We start from the raw sequence: 27,268 nt of genomic DNA on the forward strand, positions 1-27,268 counted from the left end.
GTTTTGAGTGTCGGTTCCTGAGTGTCGATTCCAGTGTCTGATCCTGTGTCCTGCCGTGAAGCTTTACCTGTCCAGGAGTCCTGTGGCTTTGTCTTTTCCTGGGCGAGTGTCTGGCTTCTTGGTGTCCACCGGTCTGTCGTTTGGGATTCTGCCTGTCCTCCAGTTCTGAGAGTCTGTGTCGGCTGCTTTGGGGGTTCCAGTCCGTTTGCCAGTATTTGTACCGGTTCCGTGAGTAGCGGCTTTGCCGCGTCCGTCGGCCTAGGCCGCAGTATTCTTTGGTTATAATTTGTTACTGGTGTTTTGCAGAGGGTTCTGCTTATGCTGTCACTGCCGGTACACAACAGAATTGTGTCGGCGAGTGGACAGCATTTCCTTGGTTGTTCTTTTCCTTTGGCGGCGTGCCGCACATATATTTAGTTTTAGGGTTGTTAGTAGCCCCTAGCCTTCTGTTTGCTTTAGCTAGAGGTCCCCTTGTTATTATCCTGTCTCGGTTCACGCCTTGTCTCAAACTAAGACCTGGGGGCATCGGAGTTGGGCAGACCTAATCCGCCCTTCAAACGCGGCTGCCGTGGGCCCAAGAAACCATAGTCACTCAGGCGTGAACTGACCACACGGGTGAAACAATGGAGGTAGGGTGCTAGGGGCTATTTCCACACCACACCTTATTTCAGCGTCACGTTCTGGTGCACAGGACTCACTACGCAACATCTCCCTTGTTCTGAGCACCAGGAACCTAACAGGTAGGTAGGAAATGTATGACCTAGTGGGATAGTAAAAAGCATGTATGTATGAATCCATGTCTGAGGGGCATGTATCATTGTGCCGTATATGTTCTAGATAAGCTTCGAGGTATTGCGAAGTATACATTAAATCCTTCTTATCCCGTATTAAGGGTCTGTAAGTGGGCCAACAAACACTACCAAGCTCTTTTCGGCTTCTTGTTCCAACAATTGGGGTGCACATTTAGTTGATGATACATGGAGGGGGAACATATGTGAATGCTAATATGTGGATATCACCTGTCGACTATGTGTGTCACTACCTGAAGGTTGTAGAGATGAAGATAAGAAACATATCAAAAATACATTCACATAACATTTGCGTAATCATTCTTGGGTGTTGATTGAAGTCTTCTCCCGGATGGGTGTATTTTTGCTGAAACACAGGAAAAACGGGTGAAAGAAACGGGCCGTGGAATTCTTTTGCAATCTTTATCACAACATCGTTTCTATAGATGGATCATAAATTAAATCTGCTGCTGTAGCAATGCCCCTGCTCCTTAAACTCATCACTTTTGTACTGCGCTTGCGCCGCGTTAAAATTCGAACACATCTAAATATCAAGCCAATAATTATGACGACTCCCAGGATACAAAGGAGAAACTTTCCCACACTCATGATAACATTTTGGGCCCACTCTCCTAAACCTGAGAACCAATTTCGTGGGTTCAACCATGAGACCCAGCCGGTCAGTTCATTACTCACAGCAGTCAGGGTAAGGTTGTGTCTCCGTCGGAACTCCCACTTCAAATGCAAGATATCGTCCATCTTTTGATCAATGATCTCAGTTGGGTCGTCAGTGCTGTTTGTAATATACGTGCAGCACTTCACACCATATTGAGTTGCCAATGTGACACAGTACCCTCCCGTCACGGCTGTGATATAATTGAGGACCATCCTGTCCTGGATCAGTTCCGTTTTGTAAGCTTGCAACTCCCTTCCCGTATATCTGAAGGTGTCGTCATACATCTCAGTGATATTATCTATCAGATTCGCTAGCACATGGATGTACCTATGATTTAGAATTCCTCTGGCAGTATGGGTGATATCTAATGCGAGAAGGAATTGAATCCCGGTGGATTCGTGGATCAAATCAGAGGCTACGTGCTCTGTCCTATCTATAATGTGTCTCTTAACGATGTGTTCATAATGAGTATGAGTATAAGGAGCTTGAGCACTGCGGTGAACGTCTTTCATCTTTTCATGGGTTATGGTCATAACCTCTGGCAACACTCTTCCGATGTAACACAATCCCTCTGAGTTTGGGGCAAGCCACTTATAAGCCTTCCTCCCACATATGAAATAAGCATCATCGGGGAGAACATATGGGACAGAATATGACATTACCATATTGCAAACTTTCCAAGTGAAAAATCCTATCCCTATGTCTCTCATCTGTTCAGTACACGTATCAGGCTGTATGATATGCGCACAGTACCCTGGTGATACTTCTCCAACCCACATGGTCTTACTTCCTTGAGTATACCTGTACCGAAAATACCTTCCACTGTTGGCTATTTGGCGTATAAGTTCAGAGTCTATGGGTATCCTATCAGCTCTGTGCGAGAATGCCATGGTTTGGTTATTCCATGTCACCTCCCAATTTCCCGGCTTTCGGGAATTGGAAATGTTAAAACACACTAAGGATCTATCCACATGGTATTGGTGGAGCTTCAAACTAGGGGGCCTAGAAATATTAAATTTCTTGTCCACCGGTCTCCCACCCCGTAATTCGAGTACCTCATCTATCGTTAACGGGTATGGTACTAATCCTGACTTGCTCTGACCTTGAGGTACTTGTGAGCACACCCAGCATTCTGTCTGGTTTAAGACCTTACCCACTAGTGAGTGGTAATCACTCAATGGATGACGGTCCATGTTGATATTAAGGCTGGACTGACATCTCTGGATGCACCCATCCTCAACTATGTTTTCACAATTCCTACAAATGCAATTTTCCTCAGCCAATAACCCTTCACAGTGCCTCCTAGCTTCTAGACTACCAGATCGTTTTCTGATACTCGCCTTTGCTCGAGTGATGTGTTGCTCTTGGAATTCTACAAATCCGTCCTTGCCGTCAGAACCCATTCCAGATCCTTTCTCGACCTCTCTGGTACTCTTACCGAAACAGACTGTTCTGGTCAACAACAGGGTCAACAGGAAAACTCGGAATGCAGTCTCTTGGGGTAAGTCCATCTTGGTAAGGGGAGAGAAAGGGAACAAGAAGGGGGAGGAAAGGAGGGTAATGGGAGATGGAGAAAATAATAATAAGGGAAAAAGGAAACTGGTGCGACAACCGCCTCTGATCTTGTTGTTCTCCGCGCTCAGGTGCCGTGACAATAGTCCTGCCTCTCAACCTTCCCGGAACAGACACTCCAGTGATACGATGCTCTCTCCGAGTCAGAGACCTTTCTATAGGGAACATGAATCTTGCATTACAATGTGTTTAACTGTTGTGTATTATCAGTTGTGTGAAGTAAACCATCCGTGGAAAGTGAAAGAGAGAGAGAAAATAATAAAAAGAAAATTGGTCAGATTTGCGTTCACCATCAGGCTGTCACACCATCATGTCTATCGGTATCTATGCACAGTCTCCCTTCACTAGTATTTCCACTCTCCACCCTTTGTGCATGGCCAGGTACAGTGATGCTGGTGAGATATACTGGGTTTGGGCAGACCTCTGAAAAGACCGAGTAGACATGTGACGTTTGAGCTGTAATTCTGTCGGTGAACGTCAGAGATGAAGAGGAAACTTTGAAAGCAACTCACAGAGTTTAGTAACAAAGAAGATTTTACAAAGTTTGACATCTGGATTGGGCACTACGGGGAATGATTCCCTAATCAGGCTGTTCCCTTAAAAAAAAATTCTATGTGTTATATCTCTACTGGGACTATCCCAGCCATCAATCCAGTGTCTTGTCCATTCTAAGTTCATAGGGAACCCGGTATCTTTGAGATCATTTCCTCTACCTGTTATGGACATGCTTCTAAAACAGTGAAATGCAATATTAGTCTCCGTGGGTATTTAACATATTTTGTGCTTCCTGGGTGGGAGCACTCTATATGTATACCATCTCTAACAAAACTCCTGTTAAATTACTTAGAGGTCACTTCTGCTAGAGAGAAGCAGAAGTTTAGAAGCCTCCTCCTAATCTCCGTATGTTCTGTCAAAAGGGTAAAGTTGCATTTATTCTGTTCTTACCATTAACCGAATCTGTGTTTTTCTATACTGTATCGTGATTCCTTACTATATGTCCCTTGATCCTGTCTATGTGTTTAATAACGTGACTTATTTATTCTGTCTAGGGGTCTATATTGGCTATGTGCTCCACTACTCCTACAATTTCTAGCAAAATGTCCTTCATTTTTTACAAATGTAACATATCTTAGATCTTTTGTTACTACTAGGGTTTTGGGGTTTGGGCTGATGAGACTTTGGTGTAAGAGCCTGCATACTTTCAATCCTCAACCTCTCCTCTCGCAGTTTTCTACGCCTAGCAATATTCCTATGGTGTTCAGTTGCGCACTCTCTAAGGCAAGCTACTGTGACCCCTCTCCAACCAGGCAAAGAGGTTTGTACTCTGTCCCTCACTGTCTGATCGAGTCTGTCCATTAGCACAGACACAGCCACTTCTTTGTATTTTTCATCATTCCCTGCATCTAATACCCCCACGTATCTGTCCATTTCCTCCAGTGCTCGGTGGAAATAGTCAGATGCCATTTCATTTTCCCTCTGTTTTATGGAGAAAATTCTTCTCCACTCAGTGGGAAAACACAACTCTAATTGCCTATTAATTCGTTTTATATTTTCCTGATTGTTTCTGTCAGTCATAGGAATATCTGACTCTAATCTACAATCAGTGATTAATTTTAGGGTGTCAATATTAGGGGGTAGGCAGGCTTTCAAAAATGTCCGCCAATGTTGGTTTGTCGGTTCATACACATTACCCAGATCTCTGTTAAATTTCTGACATCTGGCTAAATGCTTCTGAGGGTCGGGGAATTCTGAAATGATTGATCGCAGCTCATCTCTGGGCCACGGGCAATACATTGCATTATTCCTGGTGAGGACTACTTCCTGTCTATCGGTTCCCCCATTGGGAGTTACTATTTCCAAAACAGGGTGTAATCCTACCATTCCGTTCCTAATCTGTTTACTGTGTGTTGTTTCTGTGCAATGAACTGTCTCATACTTACCGGTAGCTATGACCTCACCCGTTCTTTCATTGGGGAATACTGTTACTGCACTACCTGGTTGGACAGGTCCCACCTGAGTTTCCTGCAACATGACTGCTTGGAGGAGAGCTGCGATTTGGCTGACTCCTTCATCTTCCTGTGACCTAAAACCTTAGAGAGACTTCAAAACAGGATGCATTTTGCAAAAGTTAGGGTTAATACATTGCTCTTTCATATTACTATCATTTACGGATGTATCATTGACTGTAGCCTTCTGTTCCCCTTCGACCTGTGTCGACAATGGTGTGTTTGTGTTCTCATTCCCGCTAGGTTTGGAACCGATTGCATATGTTAATTTCTCTTGCATATCGCCCTGTTGCTGCCATAAATTTAAAGTTTGTGTGTCTGACCCTTTGCTTTTGGGATTTTATCAGACATATCCTAACCCTTAAATTCTGCAATACCTCTGGTTCAAAGCTACCTATCCCAGGAAATGATGCTTTATCCCCCACAGTCATTCGTGTCCATTCATCACAAAAGGTCTCAGTGTGGGGACCATACTTCCCCCACATTACTAAACGAGCTGACCCCCTGGGTCTCAATTCTGCTGTCTGAACCCTGACTGAGGAACGTCCCTGTGTTGTGCACTTGGCTCCCATTGTGGACCTTTTTAACACGGGAAAACTTCCTAAAATGCACCAAACACAGTAGTCTACCGGTGGAAGTCCTCAAAGTTCTGCCACTAACTTCTTCTGCTCCGAGTATCACGGATCCGCCTTTTTTTTTTAGCAGACACGTGTAGCCGTTGCAGGCCCTACTTCGGCCTATATCCCCTAGGCCTTTAGGTACCCAGTGAATATCTGCCTCTGGAGGGACCAGCGAAAACTCCCTAAACCTTTACTTTACACAAATCACACTTGCATGTGCTTTACACAACGCGTATGATGACGAGATTTACACACAAATATGCAAAACTTCATATCACGTTGCGCCACGTATTGCCCACACAACCGTGCGGTCCAATCGTACCGCTCATAGACACTTGCTATCTATAAGTGGTAGGATCACTGGAGTCTTCACACTGTGCTCCAAAACACCTGGAGTGTAATACCACGAAAACTTTATCACACTCCGTTGCACGTATTCACCTAGACCGTGCTCACCACGTATTCACCTAGACCGTGTTCACCAAGTTTCACCAAGTTCACCGAGTTCACCAAGTTCACCAAGTGGGGTTCAATACATTCACACCTTATTCAGCCCACACTAACACTCTATAGTTTTCTGATCAGAAAAATATATTTTCCTGTTAACTGATAGCTTTCCCCAGAGGTAATACAGTAGAGAAGGTTTTATTTAAACTAAATCTTGGACACTGAACAATTTGTGCTATTGGCTGCCTGTAAAGGTGGGTTTTTTCACTGCTAGGAAAAAGCAGTTACACAGGTTAATTTGTATTTCAATGGCTATCTTATAGCAAGCAGAGTTAACTGAATCTTAGAGAGAGAGAAAAACTTTTTTTTTATATCTGTGTGTACTTCTTACATCAAGTATTCATCTTACTATTAACTTTCATTAAGCCCCATCTGAAACTATTTGTAATTGACTATGGCATGGGTTAAATAAATGCATTGGTAACTCATAAATGGTGATTTATTTTTGACCAAGGAGAGCTGATTATTCCGGGCAGTGAAAAACAGCTATTTAGAAAAATGACCTTCCCAATATGGCCACTGCTTCTCCCCCTTCCACATCCATGAGGGTTACACAAAATGGTGGACAGGCCATGTGGTTAGTCCAAAATGGAGGACAAACCATGCGGCTTCCTTTGTCACAAAGAAATCACACACCATGCAAGCCCCTGAAGTTATTTTAGGCCTGAGTTAAAAATAAAACTATATCAAAGCTATGCAGCAACTTTTAAATATACTTTTAAACCTACTTAAACAGATAAACAATCCAATCTGAATCAAACACAATATGACCTTTGAACCTTGTTTTGCAACAATAAAAATACATTTTAGCATCTTAAATATTATGAGAAACGAATTGTCCCTTAAATTTCATATCAGCATCTTACTGATACCACAACAATACATTAACGTGGATGTTTTTTCGTCAGCATTTTGCGATGCGTCCATCATTAGCCGGTCAATTACAGCCGCGTTTGTAATGTACAGTGCATCATTAAGAACGTGATATCCCGTGAGAGCCCCCAATTGATAATGTCGATATTATCTTAAACCATAAAGCTATACCTCTAGATACACTTTTACCTGAATACACGCGCTACGCACTTTGTACGCTATTTGCGTAGAGTCCCGTACATGGTACGTACTTGGCGTACACACGCCGCGCTGTGTACAGAGTACGCACAGCGCACGCACACACAATTGATAACCTTTAAACCTTATTAGTAAAACAATGTAATAATATGGTTACACTTTAAACCTTTATGCAGCAAAGCACTGCAATGATGTTGATGTTATACCTTAAACCTTAAGTAGCGCTGACGGTATAAAGTACCCGCAGTGCGTACACCTTATCAATACTTATAAACCTTATACAGTTAAATACGCTTTAGACCCTTGCAGGAAAGTGAGGACACAACACCGATTTGTAGTTGAAACCACAGGGTTCTAAGGCCACCGTGGATTATTGCAAAAGGTAAAACAGTACAAATCATACACTACAGGCTAACAAGATAAATCTAAACAGAATAATGGCTACAGTCAATGTACATACGTGTGAATAATCGCGTGCGCTTCCCGGTCCCGGTCCTCCGCTAATCAGGTTGAAAGCGTTAAGAGTTTGTGATAGTGACCTGGCCTGCAGCTCACTCTTTATTCAGATCAAAACATAATACAATACAATAGACACTGTGTGCTCTTCTTCCATTGGTTCGGGGGTGGGACATATCCTGTGCACCGGGGACCATTGGTCAGTTCATGAAGTGGGCGATGGCTAGGACTTGAGATGTGGTTTCTGTTGTTTACATCTGAGTTCCCGCCCCATGATCAGTTAAACCCATCACATTAATCATAAATCTGGTATTATTAATAACTTAATGAGGTAATATTTAATAATGTTCTTATTCCCACCAGATTAATGTTTACGTGTCTCTGAACAATATGATCCCACACATGATATGATTATCTATTTCAATCTTCAAGATATACATATATCCACATATTTATATATATATATATATATATATATATATATATATATATATATATATATATATATATATATATATATATATACACATATACACATACATACACACACACACACACACACACACATACTCCTGCTATTTCAATTTGTTAGGAATTATATATTTATTCATTCATATATATATATATATATATGAACACCTACATTTCCATGGGTTTTAGACTATGAATGTTAAATTTCTATCTGTCTGGTCTTGTTGTGGTTAGCTATTGTTTCTGATTTTCTAAACAGAATCGGTTCCTGGGTATTGTCACTTCGTTTGTTTTTACTTTCAGGTGAGACAATGACAATTCAGTACTCATTGTTTTAAATAGAAACTTGGCTATTTTAGTAAACAAAGGTGTATGCCTTCTTTATAGAATTTCAAAGCTTAGTGTAAATAAGGCCATTGTATTTTAGTCTCTGGGAGTTTTAATTTATGTGTGACTGATTTTCCTGCTATTTAGAAGGGCCAAGCAGTGTGGGATTTTTACAATATATATATTAAATCTATGATATCTTTGTGGCTTTTCCATGAGAGTACAAATTCCACTGTAATTACTCGTACCACGCTCTAATGCGCAGGACCGTGGGTGCGGCCATACGCAATTTGCGAATATGTGCACGCATGGCGTAACAAGTGCATGCGCAGCGGGCATGTGTGTGTGTGGTTTGTACGTGATGTGTGTACTGGAATATTTTTCGACTTTGACACAGTTTATCTCAACAGCATGATAACACCAGTATTACTGCAGTGTGCCTTGTCATGCACAAAGGGTGGAGAATAGGAATACTGGTGAAGGGAAATTTTGTATAGACACTGATATGCCTGTTGGTGAATGGCAAACCTGACATTTTCTTTTTCATTTTCTTCTTCTTTCTCTCCTCTAGAGATGTTTTTTTCTTTTTCTTTTTTGAGTTATGCTCATGGTACTCTACATTGCAAACACATGATAGTTAAAATAAGATTTTACACTTACCGGTAAATCTATTTCTCGTAGTCCGTAGAGGATGCTGGGACTCAGTAAGGACCATGGGGAATAGACGGGCTCCGCGGGAGGCATGGGCACTTTAAGAAAGACTTTGGACTCTGGGTGTGCACTGGCTCCTCCCTCTATGCCCCTCCTCCAGACCCCAGTTAGAGAAACTGTGCCCAGAGTAGATGGACAGTACGAGGAAAGGATTTTTGGGAATCCCAGGGCAAGATTCATACCAGCCACACCAATCACACCGTATAACTTGTGATAACTACCCAGTTAATAGTATGAACAAACAACATAGTCTCGGTCTAAACCGATGAAACCATAACATCACCCTTATATAAGCAAAAACTATATACAAGTCTTGCAGAAGAAGTCCGCACTTGGGACGGGCGCCCAGCATCCTCTACGGACTACGAGAAATAGATTTACCGGTAAGTGTAAAATCTTATTTTCTCTAACGTCCTAGAGGATGCTGGGACTCCGTAAGGACCATGGGGATTATACCAAAGCTCCCAAACGGGCGGGAGAGTGTGGATGACTCTGCAGCACCGAATGGGCAAACACAAGGTCCTCCTCAGCCAGGGTATCAAACTTATAGAACTTTGCAAAGGTGTTTGAACCCGACCAAGTAGCTGCTCGGCAAAGTTGTAATGCCGAGACCCCTCGGGCAGCCGCCCAAGAAGAGCCCACTTTCCTTGTGGAATGGGCTTTCACTGGTTTTGGATGCGGCAACCCAGCCGCAGAATGAGCCTGCTGAATCGTGTTACAGATCCAGCGAGCAATAGTCTGCTTTGAAGCAGGAGCACCCAGCTTGTTGGATGCATACAGGATAAACAGCGAGTCAGTTTTCCAGACTCCAGCCGTCCTGGCTACATAAATCTTCAAAGCCCTGACTACATCAAGCAACTTGGAGTCCTCCAAGTCACGAGTAGCCGCAGGCACCACAATAGGTTGGTTCAAACGAAAAGATGACACCACCTTCGGCAGAAAATGCGGACGAGTCCGTAATTCTGCCCTGTCCATATGGAAAACCAGATAGGGGCTTTTACATGACAAAGCTGCCAATTGTGACACACGCCTAGCCGAAGCTAAGGCCAATAGCATGACCACTTTCCACGTGAGATACTTTAGCTCCACGGTCTTAAGTGGCTCAAACCAGTGAGATTTCAGGAAACTCAACACCACGTTAAGATCCCAAGGTGCCACTGGTGGCACAAAAGGGGGATGAATATGCAGCACTCCCTTTACAAACGTCTGAACTTCAGGAAGCGAAGCCAGTTCCTTTTGAAAGAAAATGGATAGGGCCGAAATCTGGACCTTTATGGACCCTAATTTTAAGCCCATAGTCACTCCTGACTGTAGGAAGTGCAGGAACCGGCCCAGCTGGAATTCCTCTGTAGGGGCCTTCCTGGCCTCACACCAAGCAACATATTTTCGCCATATACGGTGATAATGTTTTGCGGTCACGTCCTTCCTAGCCTTTATCAGCGTAGGAATAACTTCATCCGGAATGCCTTTCTCCGCTAGGATCCGGCGTTCAACCGCCATGCCGTCAAACGCAGCCGCGGTAAGTCTTGGAACAGACAGGGCCCCTGTTGCAACAGATCCTGTCTGAGAGGCAGAGGCCATGGGTCCTCTGTGAGCATTTCTTGCAGTTCCGGGTACCAAGTCCTTCTTGGCCAATCCGGAACAACGAGTATTGTTCTCACTCCTCTTTTTCTTATGATTCTCAGCACCTTGGGTATGAGAGGAAGAGGAGGAAACACATAGACCGACTGGAACACCCACGGTGTTACTAGTGCGTCCACAGCTAATCGCCTGAGGGTCTCTTGACCTGGCGCAATACCTTTGTAGCTTTTTGTTGAGGCGGGATGCCATCATGTCCACCTGTGGCAGTTCTCATTGATTTGTAATCTGTGTGAAGACTTCTTGATGAAGTCCCCACTCTCCCGGGTGGAGGTCGTGCCTGCTGAGGAAGTCTGCTTCCCAGTTGTCCACTCCCGGAATGAACACTGCTGACAGTGCTTGCACGCGATTCACCGCCCAACGAAGAATCCTGGTGGCTTCCGCCATTGCTACCCTGCTTCTTGTGCCGCCCTGGTGGTTTACATGAGCCACTGCGGCGATGTTGTCTGACTGAATCAGCACCGGTTGGTTGCGAAGCAGAGGCTCCGCTTGACTCAGGGCGTTGTATATGGCCCTTAGTTCCAGGTTATTGATGTGCAGACAAGCCTCCTGACTTGACCACAGCCCTTGGAAGTTTCTTCCCTGAGTGACTGCTCCCCATCCTCGGAGGCTTGCATCCGTGGTCACCAGGACCCAGTCCTGTATGCCGAACCTGCGGCCCTCGAGAAGGTGAGCACTCTGCAGCCACCACAGAAGAGACACCCTGGCCCTGGGGGATAGGGTGATCAGCCGATGCATCTGAAGATGCGATCCGGACCACTTGTCCAACAGATCCCACTGAAAGGTCCTCGCATGGAACCTGACGAAGGGAATGGCTTCGTATGACGCCACCATCTTTCCCAGGACTCGCGTGCAGTGATGCACCGACACCTGTTTTGGTTTTAAGAGTTCTCTGACCAGAGTCACGAGCTCCTGAGCCTTCTCCGTCGGGAGAAACACCTTTTTCTGGTCCTCAGCAACTGCTCTCTGGACCTCGCCTTCATGAGGAGATCGTCCAAGTATGGGATAACTGTGACACCCTGCTTTCGGAGGAGCACCATCATTTCCACCATTACCTTGGTAAATATTCTCGGTGCCGTAGAGAGACCAAACGGCAACGTCTGGAATTGGTAATGACAGTCCTCTACCACAAATCTGAGGTACTCCTGATGATGTGGATAAATGGGGACATGCAGGTAAGCATCCTTTATGTCCAGAGACACCATAAAATCCCCCTCTTCCAGGCTTGCAATGACCGCTCTGAGCGATTCCATCTTGAACTTGAACCTTTTCAGGTAAATGTTCAGGGATTTTAAATTCAATATGGGTCTGACCGAACCATCCGGTTTCGGAACCACAAACATTGTGGAATAGTAACCCCTTCCCTGTTGAGGGAGGGGAACCTGTACCACCACCTGCTGGAGATATAATTTGTGAATTGCCGCTAACACTACTTCCCTTTCTATGGGGGAAGCAGGCAGGGCTGATTTTAGGTAACGGTGAGGGGGCATCACTTCGAATTCCAGCTTGTATCCCTGAGACACAATCTGTATAGCCCAGGGATCCACCTGTGAGCGAACCCACTGGTGGCTGAATTTTCGGAGACGCGCCCCCACCGCTCCCGGCTCCACCTGTGGAGCCCCAGCGTCATGCGGTGGATTTAGTGGAAGCCGGGAAGGACTTCTGTTCCTGGGAACTAGCTGAATGGTGCAGCTTCTTTTCTCTACCCCTGCCTCTGGCAAAAAAGGACGCACCTCTGACTTTCTTGCCTTTTTGTGATTGAAAGGACTGCATTTGGTAATACGGTGCTTTCTTAGGCTGTGAGGGAATATATGGCAAAAAATTTGACATCCCAGCTGTAGCTGTGGAAACTAGGTCCGAGAGACCGTCCCCAAACAATTCCTCACCCTTGTAGGGTAAAACCTCCATGTGCTTTTTAGAGTCGGCATCGCCTGTCCATTGCCGAGTCCACAGGACCCTTCTGGCAGAAATCGACATTGCATTTATTCTAGAGACCAGTAGGCAAATGTCCCTCTGGGCATCCCTCATATATAGGACAGCGTCTTTTATATGCCCCAGGGTCAGTAAAATAGTATCCTTGTCCAAGGTATCCAATTCCTCAGACAGTGTATCTGTCCATGCTGCTACAGCACTACACATCCAGGCCGACGCAATTGCCGGCCGCAGTATGGTACCTGAATGTGTATAAACAGACTTCAGGATACCTTCCTGCTTCCTATCCGCAGGATCCTTTAGGGAGGCCGTATCCTGTGACGGCAGGGCCACCTTCTTAGATAAGCGTGTCAGAGCTTTGTCTACCCTAGGGGAGGATTCCCAGCGCATCCTGTCCGTTGGCGGGAAGGGGTACGCCATAAGTAACCTTTTGGAAATCAGCACTTTCCTATCAGGAGAATCCCAAGCTTTTTCACATAACTTATTTAACTCATGTGAAGGGGGAAAAGTCACCTCTTGCTTTTTCTCCCCAAACATATAAACCCTTTTGTCAGGGACAGGGTTTACCTCTGATATGTGCAATACATCCTTCATAGCTACAATCATGTAGCGGATGGCTTTAGCCATTTTAGGCTGCAATTTTGCATCATCGCCATCGACACTGGAGTCAGAATCCGTGTCGATATCTGTGTCAACAATATGGGATAGTGGGCGCTTCTGAGACCCTGACGGCCTCTGCGTTGTAGGATCAGGCATGGGCTGAGACCCCGACTGTCCCAAGGCTTCAGCTTTATCCAACCTTTTATGCAAGGAGTTTACATTATCATTTAACACCTTCCACATATCCATCCAATCAGGTGTCGGCATCAAGTGGGTGAAGAGGAAGATCTAGAATCTGAGGACAGTATTTCTTAAGGAGCACAGGAAATACAAAGATTCCCAATGTTCAGGAGCGGGGTCAGATCAAGTCAAGAAGCCAACATTATGGTATTATGACTTGATAAAGTTCGTATTGGATGAGGAGCCTTCGAGGACAGCGCGGAGCACGGAGGAGCCGAACACGCCCGAGATGTTCGAGCCTGAGGAAGAGGAGAGTGTGGATCCGGTAAGTGTCCGCACAATACAGATGTCACTGTTTCTTGTTTAATTTGTTGCCTTATTATTTTTCTTAATTTTTTTGGATAACTCAGCTGTCTTCGAGGGAGCTGGACGTGGAACCTGCAGTGGATGAGCCGGCAGACCAAGCCACTGTAATGCCGGAGCTGGAGGAGAGTGAGGCGGCGATGGGAACGCCCCAGCCTCTGGCTAGAAAGAGACGCCGGCCGGCTATCCCTGGAAGATCTGTCTCGTCCAGCAGGTCAGATACATTTCTGAGGCAGGCAGAGGAGGTCCTAAAAAAACAGACCGGATAGATTTGAAGCTATTGGAGACCATTTAGCCTGTGAGTTGCGGGCCATGAACCCCACTCAGCAAAAATACGCCCAGCGTCTGGTATATGCCATTATATCACATGGCCAGGATGATGAATTGACCAACCACAGTGGCGTTGTGTTAGATACCAAACAGGTGCCTAGTACATCTTATGCCCCTCCCCCAACTCACCCTCCCATGTATTCTGCGCCGGTAATTCCTCCTCAACAATACCCCACATATCCTGCTCCGGGTTACCAAATGCCACAATCCCCCTTCCCTGGCACCTCTTCAGGTGGAGTGTTCACCACTCTGTTGAGTGCACACTCCACTGTTCAAGGCGACCAAAATTTTTTATCAAAATGTTTTTTAATTTTTGAATTTGCGTTTTCGTTTGCTGTCTTCAGATTTGTATTTGACCTTCCTCATCCAATATGTTTTTTCTTGAAATCAATTGTACCATAATGTTGGTTTTCTACACTTCATTTGACCCTGTAATAGAACGTTGTGAATGCTTTTATTTCATGTGCACTTTTGAAATACTGTCCTCAAATTCTTTTACTTCTTCTTCATCCCAAGTTATGTTGTTAGCACCACTGTTTTTGCTGCACTGTATCTGGCTAATTGTTGGAATGCCTGATGCCTCTATTGGTGTAATCCCTGCTGTCATGGCACTCATTGGCTCAAAAATCGATGAATCCAGCCCAGAATGTTTCTAATTTATTATTTTTTAAAAATGTATAATTAAAATTGTTACTAAAAATTGTGTGGAGTCTTTATTTATGGGTAGTGCTAAAAGGTTTACCAGGTATACACTGCACCAAACAAACTACAGAGCAGATATGCAGTGATTTTAAATGGATGCTGTTATTTATTGTACAAAGAAGACCTGCCAACCTTCCTAAAACCATGCCCAGTATTTAAATGAAGCTGGATCTTTCAAATCTTTCATCAGACATTGTTCAGTGTGTATGCACATAATCGTTCATGGGAAATCTTTCAACTATCATATCTTTCATCTTTTAAATCTTTCGAATCTACAAGTGTGTAGGGCCCATTAGTCCGTAGAGCAGGGGTGGGTAATTATTTCAGCTGAGGGGCCACTTCACATTTCCTGTCAGTATCCGAGGGCCACAAACAAAATAGCAGCTCCCCCCACTTGCTAAAAATATAGGGACATGGCTTCATGTGGAAGGGGTGTGGGCAAAAAATAATACAGATTCATATAAGGCTGCACAATAGTCTCCATTATTCAAATTGCGCCACACAGCGCCACTTACACACATTACACCAGGTAGAGCCCCTTTTACACACATTACGGCAGGTAGAGCTCCCTTTTACACATGACAACAGGTAGAGCCCCCTTTTACACATTAACATTTTATTTAGGATAATTATTGCGCAGCAAGCAAATTATCCAGTGTCTTATAGCCCCTGGGGAAAGGTGTGACACAGTGATAGAACACAGGGGGTGTGACACAGTGACAGAACATGGTGGAGGTGACACAGTGATAGAACACGGGTGGGGTGACACAGTGACAGAACACGGTGGGGGTGACACAGTGACAGAACATGGGGGGTGACACCAGTGGTGTCAGAAGGCGGGTGCGGGGGATGCGGCCGGCACTCGGGTGTCCCCCTTGGACGGGGTGACACCAAAGTGCCAGCTCTTCTGCTGTGACAGGAGCCGAGTGCTGCAGTGAGAATCTCCTGCAGCACTCGGCTCCTGTCACAGATAAGAGCCGGCACACACACACAGTCCAGTCTCCGGGGTCAGCCAGCATCTTTGGGGAAGCTGGACATGCCCCCGGAGCGAAAGAGAAAAGACAGCCAGGCCACGCCCCTTCTAAATTAGGTCACCCCCCCTTTTCGGGCGCCACGTGGCCCGAGCGGGGTGTGTGTGTGTGTAATAGTACAGAGTGCGCTCCGGGTGTCACCACACCCGGTGATGCCTCTGGGCGACACGGTGACAGAACACGTTGGGGTTGACAGTGACAGAACACGGCGGGGGGGGGGTGACAGTGACAGAACACGGGGGGTGTGACACTGTGACAGAACACGGGGGGTGTGACACTGGGACAGAACACGAGGGTGACACGGTGACAGAACACGGGGGTGACATGGTGACAGAACACAGGAGGGGATGGTACAGCGAGAGCTAAAGTTCTCTCCCCGCAACCTAAAAAAAGTCTGACGCCACTGCCCGCACACACAATTATACACACACTATCACACACACACTTTCTTTCACTTTTCCCATTTACTTACTGATCTGGCTGGAAGTGGCAGGAAGGATGGATCTGTAGCAGTCTGCCTCTTGTCCCGTGTAGCCCCGCCCCCTCATCGGCACACAGCTCCGCCCCCTTTTCAGCTGAACACAGCCGTTGTCACTGTGGACGGGAGGAGGAGGCTGCTACAACGCAGCAGGGGAGAGAGGCGCCGCCGGCAGCTAGGAGGTACTGCAGTGCAGAGCAATGACAAGCAGCTCAGCCGGTCGGGCCGCTTGTCATTACTCGCTGGTGGGAGGCAGTGGGCCGGGCAGGATCGGTTTGCGGGCCGCATCCGGCCCACGGGACGTATTTTGCCCACCCCTACCGTAGAGGATGATGGGGACTCCAAAAGGACCATGGGGTATAGACGGGATCCGCAGGAGACATGGGCACTTTAGGACTTTAAATGGGCGTGAACTGGCTCCTCCCTCTATGCCCCTCCTCCAGACCTCAGTTATAGGAACTGTGCCCAGAGGAGACGGACATTTCAAGGAAAAAGATTTTGTTAAACTATGGGTGAGATACGTACCAGCTCACACCACAACACACCGTACAACATGGCATTTCACTAACACCAGTTAACAGCGTGAACCAACAAGCTCAGCAACAGGCTGACCCTTACCAAAACACAACTTTTGTGTAACATAAGAAATAACTATATACAATTACTGCAGATAGAGTCCGCACTGGGACGGGCGCCCAGCATCCTCTTCGGACTAAGAGAAAAGGATTTACCGGTAGGTATTAAAATCCTATTTTCTCATACGTCCTCGAGGATGCTGGGGACTTCAAAAGGACCATGGGGTTTATACCAAAGCTCCAAACCGGGCGGGAGAGTGCGGATGACTCTGCAGCACAGATTGAGCAAACAGGAGGTCCTCATCAGCCAGGGTATCAAACTTGTAGAACTTTGCAAAAGTGTTTGACCCTGACCAAGTAGCTGCTCGGCAAAGCTGTAAAGCCGAGACACCTCGGGCAGCCGCCCAAGACATGCCCACCTTCCTAGTGCAATGGGCTTTCACAGATTTCGGTAACGACAAACCAGCCGTAGAATGAGCCTGCTGAATCGTATTACAGATCCAGCGTGCAATAGTCTGCTTAGTGTCACGTCTAGCAAAGTTTGGGGATCCGGCAGTTGAGACTTGCCCAAGCAGGTAGCAGGCTGGGGAAGAACAAAATGGGGGGGTTGGATATAGTTCCTTTGCATGGGATATGGAGCAATGAAGGATGTAGGCGGAGTTTGAGAGTCAATGAAAAGTATTTATTATGTACAGAGCAAAGGTAGAAAACTGAGGTTGATGAACGGTGACTTGAGAACGTGGTCGTAGACAAAGAACTGTGGAACTGTGGGTGAGAGTAAAACGAGACTGAAGACAAGAACCGTGGACTGCGACTTATGAGATGAAACTGCGGTAGAGGAGCTGAGAACTGTGGACGGTAGTTTGGGTCGTGACTGGAGACTGAGAACTGTAGACTGTGGCTTGAAAGATGAAGCTGGAGATAACGAGCTGAGGACTGTGAATGGTGGTTCGAGGACTTGGCTGGTAGCAAGAATCTGCGGACTGTGGCTTGGAGGACGAGGCAAGAGACCCGGGGTCATCCGTGCCCAAAGGGTCTTACTGAACCGGGTTTTCCAAGAGCGTCTCCACGGGCAGCAGCAGGCTAGGAACGGGAAAACTGCAGCAGCAACTGAGAACTGGCAAAGCAGGGTTAGAAGTACCAGAATACAGCAGGAATCCTGGGAGCACAGGCTAAAGCACCTACAACAGAGTTGTAACTTGAAGCACTGGCATCCCTGTCCTAAACCAGCCCCCTTTTAGAGGAAGAAGTCTCCCTGGATTGGCTGGAAAACTAGGAACAGGAATTATGTCAGAAACTTGGTCTCCAACATGGCGGCGCCCAGTAATGCAGACCTTTTCTGACAACATGCTGCTCACTGCCCCTGGTCTCCTAGGCAACGGCTTAGCGAGAGCGAGCTGCTGCAGCGGCGTCCCGCCGCCACGAGCGGACCCCCTCAACGCCATTACCGCTGCCTGTACCCTTGAACCCAGCGCCGCAGCCCTCCACCACCGCTGCCCGGCCGCCCGTGAAGCCCGCCCCGTGGCCCCAGCGTTCCGGTAAGACCCCGGACGCTGACACTTAGAAGCAGGAGTGCCAACCTTGTTGGCCGCATACAGGACAAACAGCGCCTCTGTCTTCCTAACTCGAGTCGTTCTGGCTACATAATTTTTCAAAGCTCTGACCACATTAAGAGACTTGGAATCAGCCAAGGCTTCAGTAGCCACAGGCACAACAATAGGCGTTGAGTAGCCACAGGCACAACAATAGCCACAGGCGTTCATGTGAAACGAAGAAACCACCTTTGGTAGAAATTGTTGACGAGTTCTCAACTCTGCTCTATCCTCATGGAAAATTAGATAGGGGCTTTTGTGAGACAAAAGCCGCCAATTCGGACACCCGCCTTGCGGACGCCAAGGCCAATAGCATGACCACCTTCCAAGTGAGAAATTTTAACTCTACCTTTTGTAAAGGTTCAAACCAATGTGCCGTAAGGAACTGTAACACCACATTAAGGTCCCACGGTGCCACAAACGGAGGTTGGATGTGTAGCACGCCTTTCACAAAAGTCTACACTTGGAAGTGAGGCTAATTCCCTTTGAAAGAAAATTGATAAGGCCGACACCTGCACTTTAATGGAGCCTAACTTCAGGCCCGCATCCACACCTGCTTGCAAAAAGTGGAGAAAACGCCCCAGCTGAAATTCTTCTGTAGGAGCCTTCTTGGATTCACACCAAGACACATATTTTCTCCAAATACGGTGATAATGCTTCGCCGTTACCTCCTTTCTAGCTTTGAGTAGAGTGGGGATGACTTCCCCGGGGATACCCTTCCTAGCTAGGATTTGGCGTTCAACTGCCATGCCGTCAAACACCATCGCGGTAAGTCCTGGAACACACACGGCCCTTGCTGTAACAGATCCTCTCTGAGAGGAAGAGGCCAGGGATCTCCTGTGAGTAATTCCTGAAGATCCAAATACCAGGCCCTCCGTGGCCAATCTGGAACGAGTATCGTCCGAACCATTCTTCCTCTTATGATCCTTAATACCTTTGGGATGAGTGGAAGCGGAGGGAACACATAGACCGACTGAAACACCCACGGTGTCACTAGTGCGTCCACTGCTATTGCTTGAGGGTCCCTCGACCTGGAACAATATGTCCGAAGCTTCTTGTTGAGGCGAGACGCCATCATGTCTATTTGAGGAAGTCCCCAACAACTTGTCACTTCTGCAAAGACCTCTTGATGAAGACCCCACTCTCCTGGATGGAGATTGTGTCTGCTGAGGAAGTCTGCTTCCCAGTTGTCGACTCCTGGAATGAAGACCGCTGACAGAGCGCTTGCATGTTTTTCCGCCCAGCGAAGAATCTTGGTGGCCTCCGCCATCACCGCTCTGCTCTTCGTTCCGCCCTGGCGGTTACGTGCGCCACGGCTGTGATGCTGTCCGACTGAATCAGGACGGGCAGGTCACGAAGATGTTCCGCCTGCCGCAGGCCGTTGTAGATGGCCCTTAACTCCAGCACGTTCATGTGCAGACAAGCTTCCTGGCTTGACCATTTTCCCTGGAAATTTTGTCCGTGTGACTGCTCCCAACCTCGGAGACTCGCGTCCGTGGTCACCAGAATCCAATCTCGGATTCCGAACCTGCGACCCTCTAGAAGGTGAGAACTTTGGAGCCACCACAGGAGAGAAACCCTGGCCCTGGGGGACAGGCTTATCTTCCGATGCATCTGCAGATGGGACCTGGACCACTTGTCCAGCAGGTCCCACTGAAACGTTCTTGCATGGAACCTGCCAAACGGAATGGCCTCGTAGGCCGCCACCATTTTTCCCAGCACTCGAGTGCAGTGATGAATCGACACTCTTGGCGGTTTCAGAAGTTCCTTGACCATGTTCTGGATTTCCTGAGCTTTTTCCATTGGGAGAAAGATCCTCTGCAGATCAGTGTCCAGAATCATGCCCAAAAATGATAGCCGAATTGTCGGAATCAACTGCGACTTTTGTAAATTTAGGAGCCAGCCATGCTGTTGCAGCACCTGCAGGGAGAGCGCAACGCTTTTTAGTAACTGCTCCTGTGATCTCGCCTTTATCAGGAGATCGTCCAAGTACGGGATAATTGTGACCCCTTGTTTGCGCAGGAGCACCATCATTTCCGCCATTACCTTGGTGAAAATCCTCGGGGCTGTGGAAAGACCAAACGGCAACCTCTGAAAATTGGTAGTGACAATCCTGAACAGCGAACCTCAGGTACGCCTGATGAGGAGGATATATGGGGACATGTAGGTACGTATCGTTTATGTCGACTGACACCATAAAATCCCCCCCTTCCAGACTGGAGATCACTGCTCGGAGAGATTCCATCTTGAATTTGAATTTTTTTAAATAAAGGTTGAGGGATTTTAAGTTCAGAATCGGCCTGACCGAGCCATCCGGCTTCGGGACTACAAACAGGGTTGAATAAAACCCGTCTCCCCGTTGTGACGGGGGTACCGTGACAATGACTTGCTGCTGACACACTACCTCTCTCTCTGGAAGAGAAACTGGTAAGGCCGATTTGAAAAATCGGTGCGGAGGCACGTCTTGGAATTCCAGCTTGTATCCTTGGGTCACAATATCCAGCACCCAAGGATCTAGGTCTGAGCGAACCCGGACCTGACTGAAGAGTTGAAGACGTGCCCCCACCGGTGCGGACTCTCGCAGCGGAGCCCCAGCGTCATGCGGTGGACTTGGTTGAAGCCGGGGAGGACTTCTGTTCCTGGGAGCTTGCCCCAGTCGGGGATCTTTTACCTCTTCCCTTACCTCTGGCCGCGAGGAAGGAAGAACCACGTCCTTTCCTGAACTTATGCGACCGAAAGTACTGCATCTGGTATTGAAGTGTTTTCTTTTGCTGTGGAGGGACAAAAGGCAAAAAGGAAGACTTACCCGCGGTAGCTGTGGAAACCAGGTCCGCGAGGCCCTCACCAAACAAAACTTCACCTTTGTAGGGCAGAGCCTCCATAGCCTTCTTAGAGTCAGCATCACCATTCCATTGATGAGTCCACAACGCCCTCTTAGCCGAGATTGCCATGGCATTGGCCCTTGATCCCAAGAGGCCAATATCCCTCGCAGCCTCCCTTAGATAAACCGCTGCGTCTCTGATGTGACCCAGGGTCAAAACTACTCTGTCCCTATCCAGGGTGTCTATGTCAGATAACAAGTTATCTGCCCACTTTTCAATAGCGCTACTCACCCATGCCGATGCCACGGCCGGCCTGAGTAGCGTACTGGTAGTAACATAGATTTGAAGGTAGTTTCCTGTTTACGATCCGCAGGATCGTTAAGGGCTGCCGTGTCAGGGGACGGTAGCGCCACCTTCTTGGACAAACGCGCCAGGGCTTTGTCCACTGTGGGTGATGATTCCCACCGTAATCTATCCGGCGAGGGGAAAGGATACGTCATAGCAATTCTCCAGGGAATCTGCAGTCTCTTGTCAGGAGACTCCCAAGCCTTTTCAAAAACAGCGTTCAATTCATGAGAGGGAGGAAACATTACCTCAGGTTTCTTTCCCTTAAACATACAGACCCTTGTGTCAGGGACAGTGGGGACTTCTGTGTTATGCAACACATTTTTAATAGCCACAATCATGTACTGAATACTCTTAGCCACTTTACGATGTAACTTGGCATCATTATGGTCGACACTGGAGTCGGAATCCGTGTCAGTATCTGTGTCTGCTACCTGGGTAAATGGACGTTTCTGAGACCCTGAGGGGGCCTGAGACTGTGATAAAACATCACCCATGGATTGTCTCCATGCTTGGTTCTGAGACTCAGAATTGTCTAACCTCTTATGCAATAAAGCCACACTTGCATTTAAAACTTTCCACATATCTACCCAGTCACCAGCCTCTTCCTGGGATAAGCATTCAATTTCAGACATGTCGACACACACGTACTGACACCCCCAAACACACTGGGCTATAGGGGACAGACCCACAGTAAGGTCCTTCAGAGAGACAGAAAAGGAGTTTGCCAGCTCACAACCAGCGCCCCACCGGTCTGAATGAATTAACCAATGCCCCAGACCTGTAAGCGCTTTTTATAGAATAGTAATCAGCACAAAATTGCAGTGCCCCCCCCCCCCCCCCTCGTTTTGTGCACCCTGTTACTTGTGGTAGCAGTGAAGGGCCAGGAGCAGCGTCTCTGCAGCTGTGCTGTGGAGAAAATGGCGCTGGTTTTAGCTGAGGAGGAAGCCCCGCCCCCTACATGGCGCGCTTCGGTCCCACTTTTTTTTTTTTAATACTGGCGGGGGGCCCTATACATTGTATATACATATAGCCAGGTTAAACATGAGGTTTTATTGCTGCCCAGGGCGCCCGCCCTGCATCCATGTAGTGCCGCTTGTGTAAGGGAGGAATGGCGCGACCGCTGCGCGGTACCTCCGGAAGATCTGAAGTCTTCTGCCGCCTTTGAAGATTTCTATGCTTGTTTACTCACCCGGCTTCTCTCTTCAGGCTCTGTGAGGGGGACGGCAGCGTGGCTCCGGGAACGAACAGCTAGGCGCACCAAGTGATCAGACCCTCTGGAGCTAATGGTGTCCAGTAGCCTAAGAAGCAGAGCCTTTGAACTCACAGAAGTAGGTCTGCTTCTCTCCCCTCAGTCCCACGAAGCAGGGAGCCTGTTGCCAGCAGTGCTCCCTGAAAATAATAAACCTAACAAAAGTATTTTCTAGAGAAACTCTGTAGAGCTCCCCTAGTGTGCAACCAGTCTTCTCTGGGCACAGAATCTAACTGAGGTCTGGAGGAGGGGCATAGAGGGAGGAGCCAGTTCACGCCCATTTAAAGTCTTAAAGTGCCCATGTCTCCTGCAGATCCTGTCTATACCCCATGGTCCTTTTGGAGTCCCCAGCATCCTCTAGGACGTATGAGAAAATGCATTAATAATGTGCAACATATGTGTAAAGGGCCACTATGTGTGTCATTATGTGTATATGGCCATTAATAATGTGCGGCATATGTGTAACAGGGTACTACTGTATGTGTGTCATTATGTGTATAGGGGCACTAATAATGTGCAGCAAATGTGTAGGGGGCACTATGTGTGTCATTATGTGTATAAGGGCATTCATAATGTGCGGCATATGTGTAAGGGACATTATGTGTAAAAAGGCATTAATAAAGGTTGTCATAATGTGTAAGGTGCATTATGTTTATAAGGACATTAATGTGTCTCATGTGTAAGGGGCATTACTGTGTGGAATTGTGTATAAATGCATTACTAATGTGTGGCATTATGTGTATAAGGTGCTCTACTATGTAGCGTTGCATATAGAAAGGGCACTACTGTGTCGTCTAATGTGAATAAAGAGCAATAACGTGTGGTGTAATGTGAATAAGGAGCAATTCAGTGTGATGTAATGTGAATAAGGGGCTCTACTGTGAGGAGTAACGTTTATAAGGTAAAGTGATACTACTGTGGGATGTAATATGAATTATGGACACTATCGCAAGATAAAATGTGAATAAAGTTGCAGTACTGTGTGGCGTAATTGGAATTGGGGTTACTATTGTGTGGCCATGCCCCTTCCCAGCAAGAAGATGCCCCTTTTTGGGCTGTGTGTCAAATGTGCAAACTGTTCCTATTTAAAATATAGGGGTTACAAGGACTGCTATGGGTGAGGGGTGATGGTGCTGGGAAAGAGGTGCAAGGTCAGAGGCAGAACCAGTAGTGGTGCTAGGGGGCACCAGCCAAAATCTTGCCTAGGGCATCATATTGGTTAGGGCCGGCTCTATAGTAACCTGTGGGGAGCAGAGCGAGAGACCGAGCCCAAAACATGGGGAGCGATGCGTGCCCGTGAAGGTCCAATGGTGCAAAACTACAACAAAATAAAATCAAACGAAAGGAGAATGGATAAAACATTAAGTTGCTGTAAAGTGTTGTGTCTATGTTCCCTTCCACGAAGGGTAACTAGACGCAACCATACTATAAAAGTCAGTGCTGTTAGCATGTCCCCCGCAGTAAAGCTCCCCCGAAATTTCTTCTACACAACAGCTTTTCTCACTAACACAACGGAGCTCTTTTCCCGCGGGCGGCTCCCCACTGTATAAGCCGCTACAGCTATTACCAGTCACAGAGCGTTTTCCCTTCAGGCGAACGAGGAAGCAGCGCCGTCAGCTAGCTGTCACTGATGTGCACGAGACCATTGCCGGCACTGCGGCTCCTCCTACTATGCCGCTGACAAATAGGACAGTAACAGCTAAACGGCCACTGATTTGCCGCTCACAACGCGTCCACCAATCAGACAACGGAACCTTTGACGTCCATCCCGCTGGCGTAATGACGTAATCACGCCTGCTGCTGCTGCTACTGCTTCTACTGCTTCTCTTTCCTGGTTGAGGAAAGTTTAGCCGGGGAGAAGAACATGTCGTCAGCGCGAGTGCTGCTGGCTGGGGGGATCCTGCTCGCTCTGTGCGGGGGTCTCTCTGACGGACAGAAGAAAAAGGAGGTGGGTCTGGCTGGGGGTGTGTGAGTGATGTGGTTTGTGTTGTCTCTGCTGTAATGTATCATAGGGGCACTGATGGCCTCATTGTTGGTGCAGCGCAGTCACACTGATGAGACCACTGACTGAGTACTGGTTACTTAGCAGCAGTCGTGTTCACTCTATTGGGATGTATTGGCTTGTTTGCAGGGTATACACACTCCCAAGGTGCAGTTAGCTAGCCTAGCTCTGTGTATTTTCAAGTGTGCGTTTGCCGAGACCATGCACACATTGCAAGCAGTAAACTTATGGTGTGAAAGGGGTATTATTTATACAGCGCACACGTCAGCTGGGTACACAGTGGAGCCATGTCGTCCACTTTGCCGTTTTGTAATGACAAATTGCCTACATCACTCAATGGGTGGTATTTTAATGATAGGTCGTGCTCAATCTCCTTTCTAAAGTGATCCCTGTTATGCATATAGCGTGCATAGTAATCAGGTTCAGCTGCGTTAAGGGTTGGGCGCCTCGCTACCCCATACCACGCCCGTCAGCAGAAACAGAACAGGTGTGGAAGGGGGCGGAAAGAATTGAATACTGCTCATTGTGTATGGGGACGATTGCGCACTCCCATGGTCGCTATTGATGGATGCTAGGTTTGCTGTTCAGCACATCAAACCTAGCGATATTGCTAGCGACTTTGTGGGTATGAAGGACAGAACATGGTCGTTACGTCCTTCCTTAAAGTCTCTCCAGTGTGTACACAGAATCTGGGATCAAGGGCATTCTTTCCGATGTCCGCATGAGTAGCCATCACTCCAATGTGTACCCAGCTTTATTCTGTATCACTTTACAGAGAGTGTTTTGCTTTACAATGTTCCAATATACTGTACAGTACTGTGGAAAAAATGCTTTAAAGTAATAAGATTTCTCTGACGTCCTAGTGGATGCTGGGACTCCGTCAGGACCATGGGGATTAGCGGCTCCGCAGGAGACAGGGCACAAAAATAAAGCTTTAGGATCAGGTGGTGTGCACTGGCTCCTCCCCCTATGACCCTCCTCCAAGCCTCAGTTAGGTTTTTGTGCCCGTCCGAGCAGGGTGCAATCTAGGTGGCTCTCCTAAAGAGCTGCTTAGAAAAAGTTTTTAGGTTTTTTATTTTCAGTGAGTCCTGCTGGCAACAGGCTCACTGCATCGAGGGACTTAGGGGAGAGAAGTGAACTCACCTGCGTGCAGGATGGATTGGCTCTTAGGCTACTGGACACCATTAGCTCCAGAGGGATCGAACACAGGCCCAGCCATGGAGTCCGGTCCCGGAGCCGCGCCGCCGACCCCCCTTGCAGATGCCGAAGATTGAAGAGGTCCAGAAACAGGCGGCAGAAGACTTTTCAGTCTTCATGAGGTAGCGCACAGCACTGCAGCTGTGCGCCATTGTTGTCAGCACACTTCACACAGCGGTCACTGAGGGTGCAGGGCGCTGGGGGGGGCGCCCTGGGCAGCAATGTATAATACCTTTCTTATGGCTAAAAATACATCACATATAGCCCTAGAGGCTATATGGATGTATTTAACCCCTGCCAGATCTCACAAACTCCGGGAGAAGAGCCCGCCGAAATAGGGGGCGGGGCTTATTCTCCTCAGCACACAGCGCCATTTTCCTGCTCAGCTCCGCTGTGAGGAAGGCTCCCAGGACTCTCCCCTGCACTGCACTACAGAAACAGGGTAAAACAGAGAGGGGGGGGGCACTTTTTTTGGCGATATTACTATATTTAAGCTGCTATAAGGATACAACACTTATATAGGGTTGTTCCCATATATATTATAGCGCTTGGGTGTGTGCTGGCAAACTCTCTCTCTGTCTCCCCAAAGGGCTAGTGGGGGTCCTGTCTTCAATAGAGCATTCCCTGTGTGTCGGTACGTGTGTGTCGACATGTATGAGGACGATGTTGGTGTGGAGGCAGAGCAATTGCCGGTAATGGTGATGTCGCCGCCCAGGGAGTCGACACCGGAATGGATGGCTTTGTTTATGGAATTACGTGATAATGTCAGCACATTACAAAAATCAGTTGACGACATGAGACGGCCGGCAAACCAGTTAGTACCTGCCCAGGCGTCTCAGACACCGTCAGGGGCTGTAAAACGCCCTTTACCTCAGTCGGTCGACACAGACCCAGACACGGACACTGAATCTAGTGTCGACGGTGAAGAAACAAACGTATTTTCCAGTAGGGCCACACGTTATATGATCACGGCAATGAAGGAGGCTTTACATATCTCTGATACTGCAAGTACCACAAAAAGGGG

The 27,268-nt window shown here is 47.4% G+C and overlaps 1 protein-coding gene across 1 annotated transcript in view; it reads left to right on the forward strand.

The window, feature by feature from the left end:
* Window positions 1-24,754: 24,754 nt before the first annotated feature.
* MAGT1 (magnesium transporter 1) overlaps window positions 24,755-27,268 on the forward strand; it is a 112,733-nt gene continuing 110,219 nt past the window's right edge. The window contains exon 1 of the mRNA XM_063937172.1: window positions 24,755-24,993. Within this exon, the coding sequence (XP_063793242.1) occupies window positions 24,910-24,993 (84 nt within the window). The 5' untranslated portion in view covers window positions 24,755-24,909. The remainder of the gene's footprint in view (window positions 24,994-27,268) is intronic.

This window comes from Pseudophryne corroboree, chromosome 8 (assembly GCF_028390025.1).
Source record: "Pseudophryne corroboree isolate aPseCor3 chromosome 8, aPseCor3.hap2, whole genome shotgun sequence".
NCBI lineage: Eukaryota > Metazoa > Chordata > Amphibia > Anura > Myobatrachidae > Pseudophryne > Pseudophryne corroboree.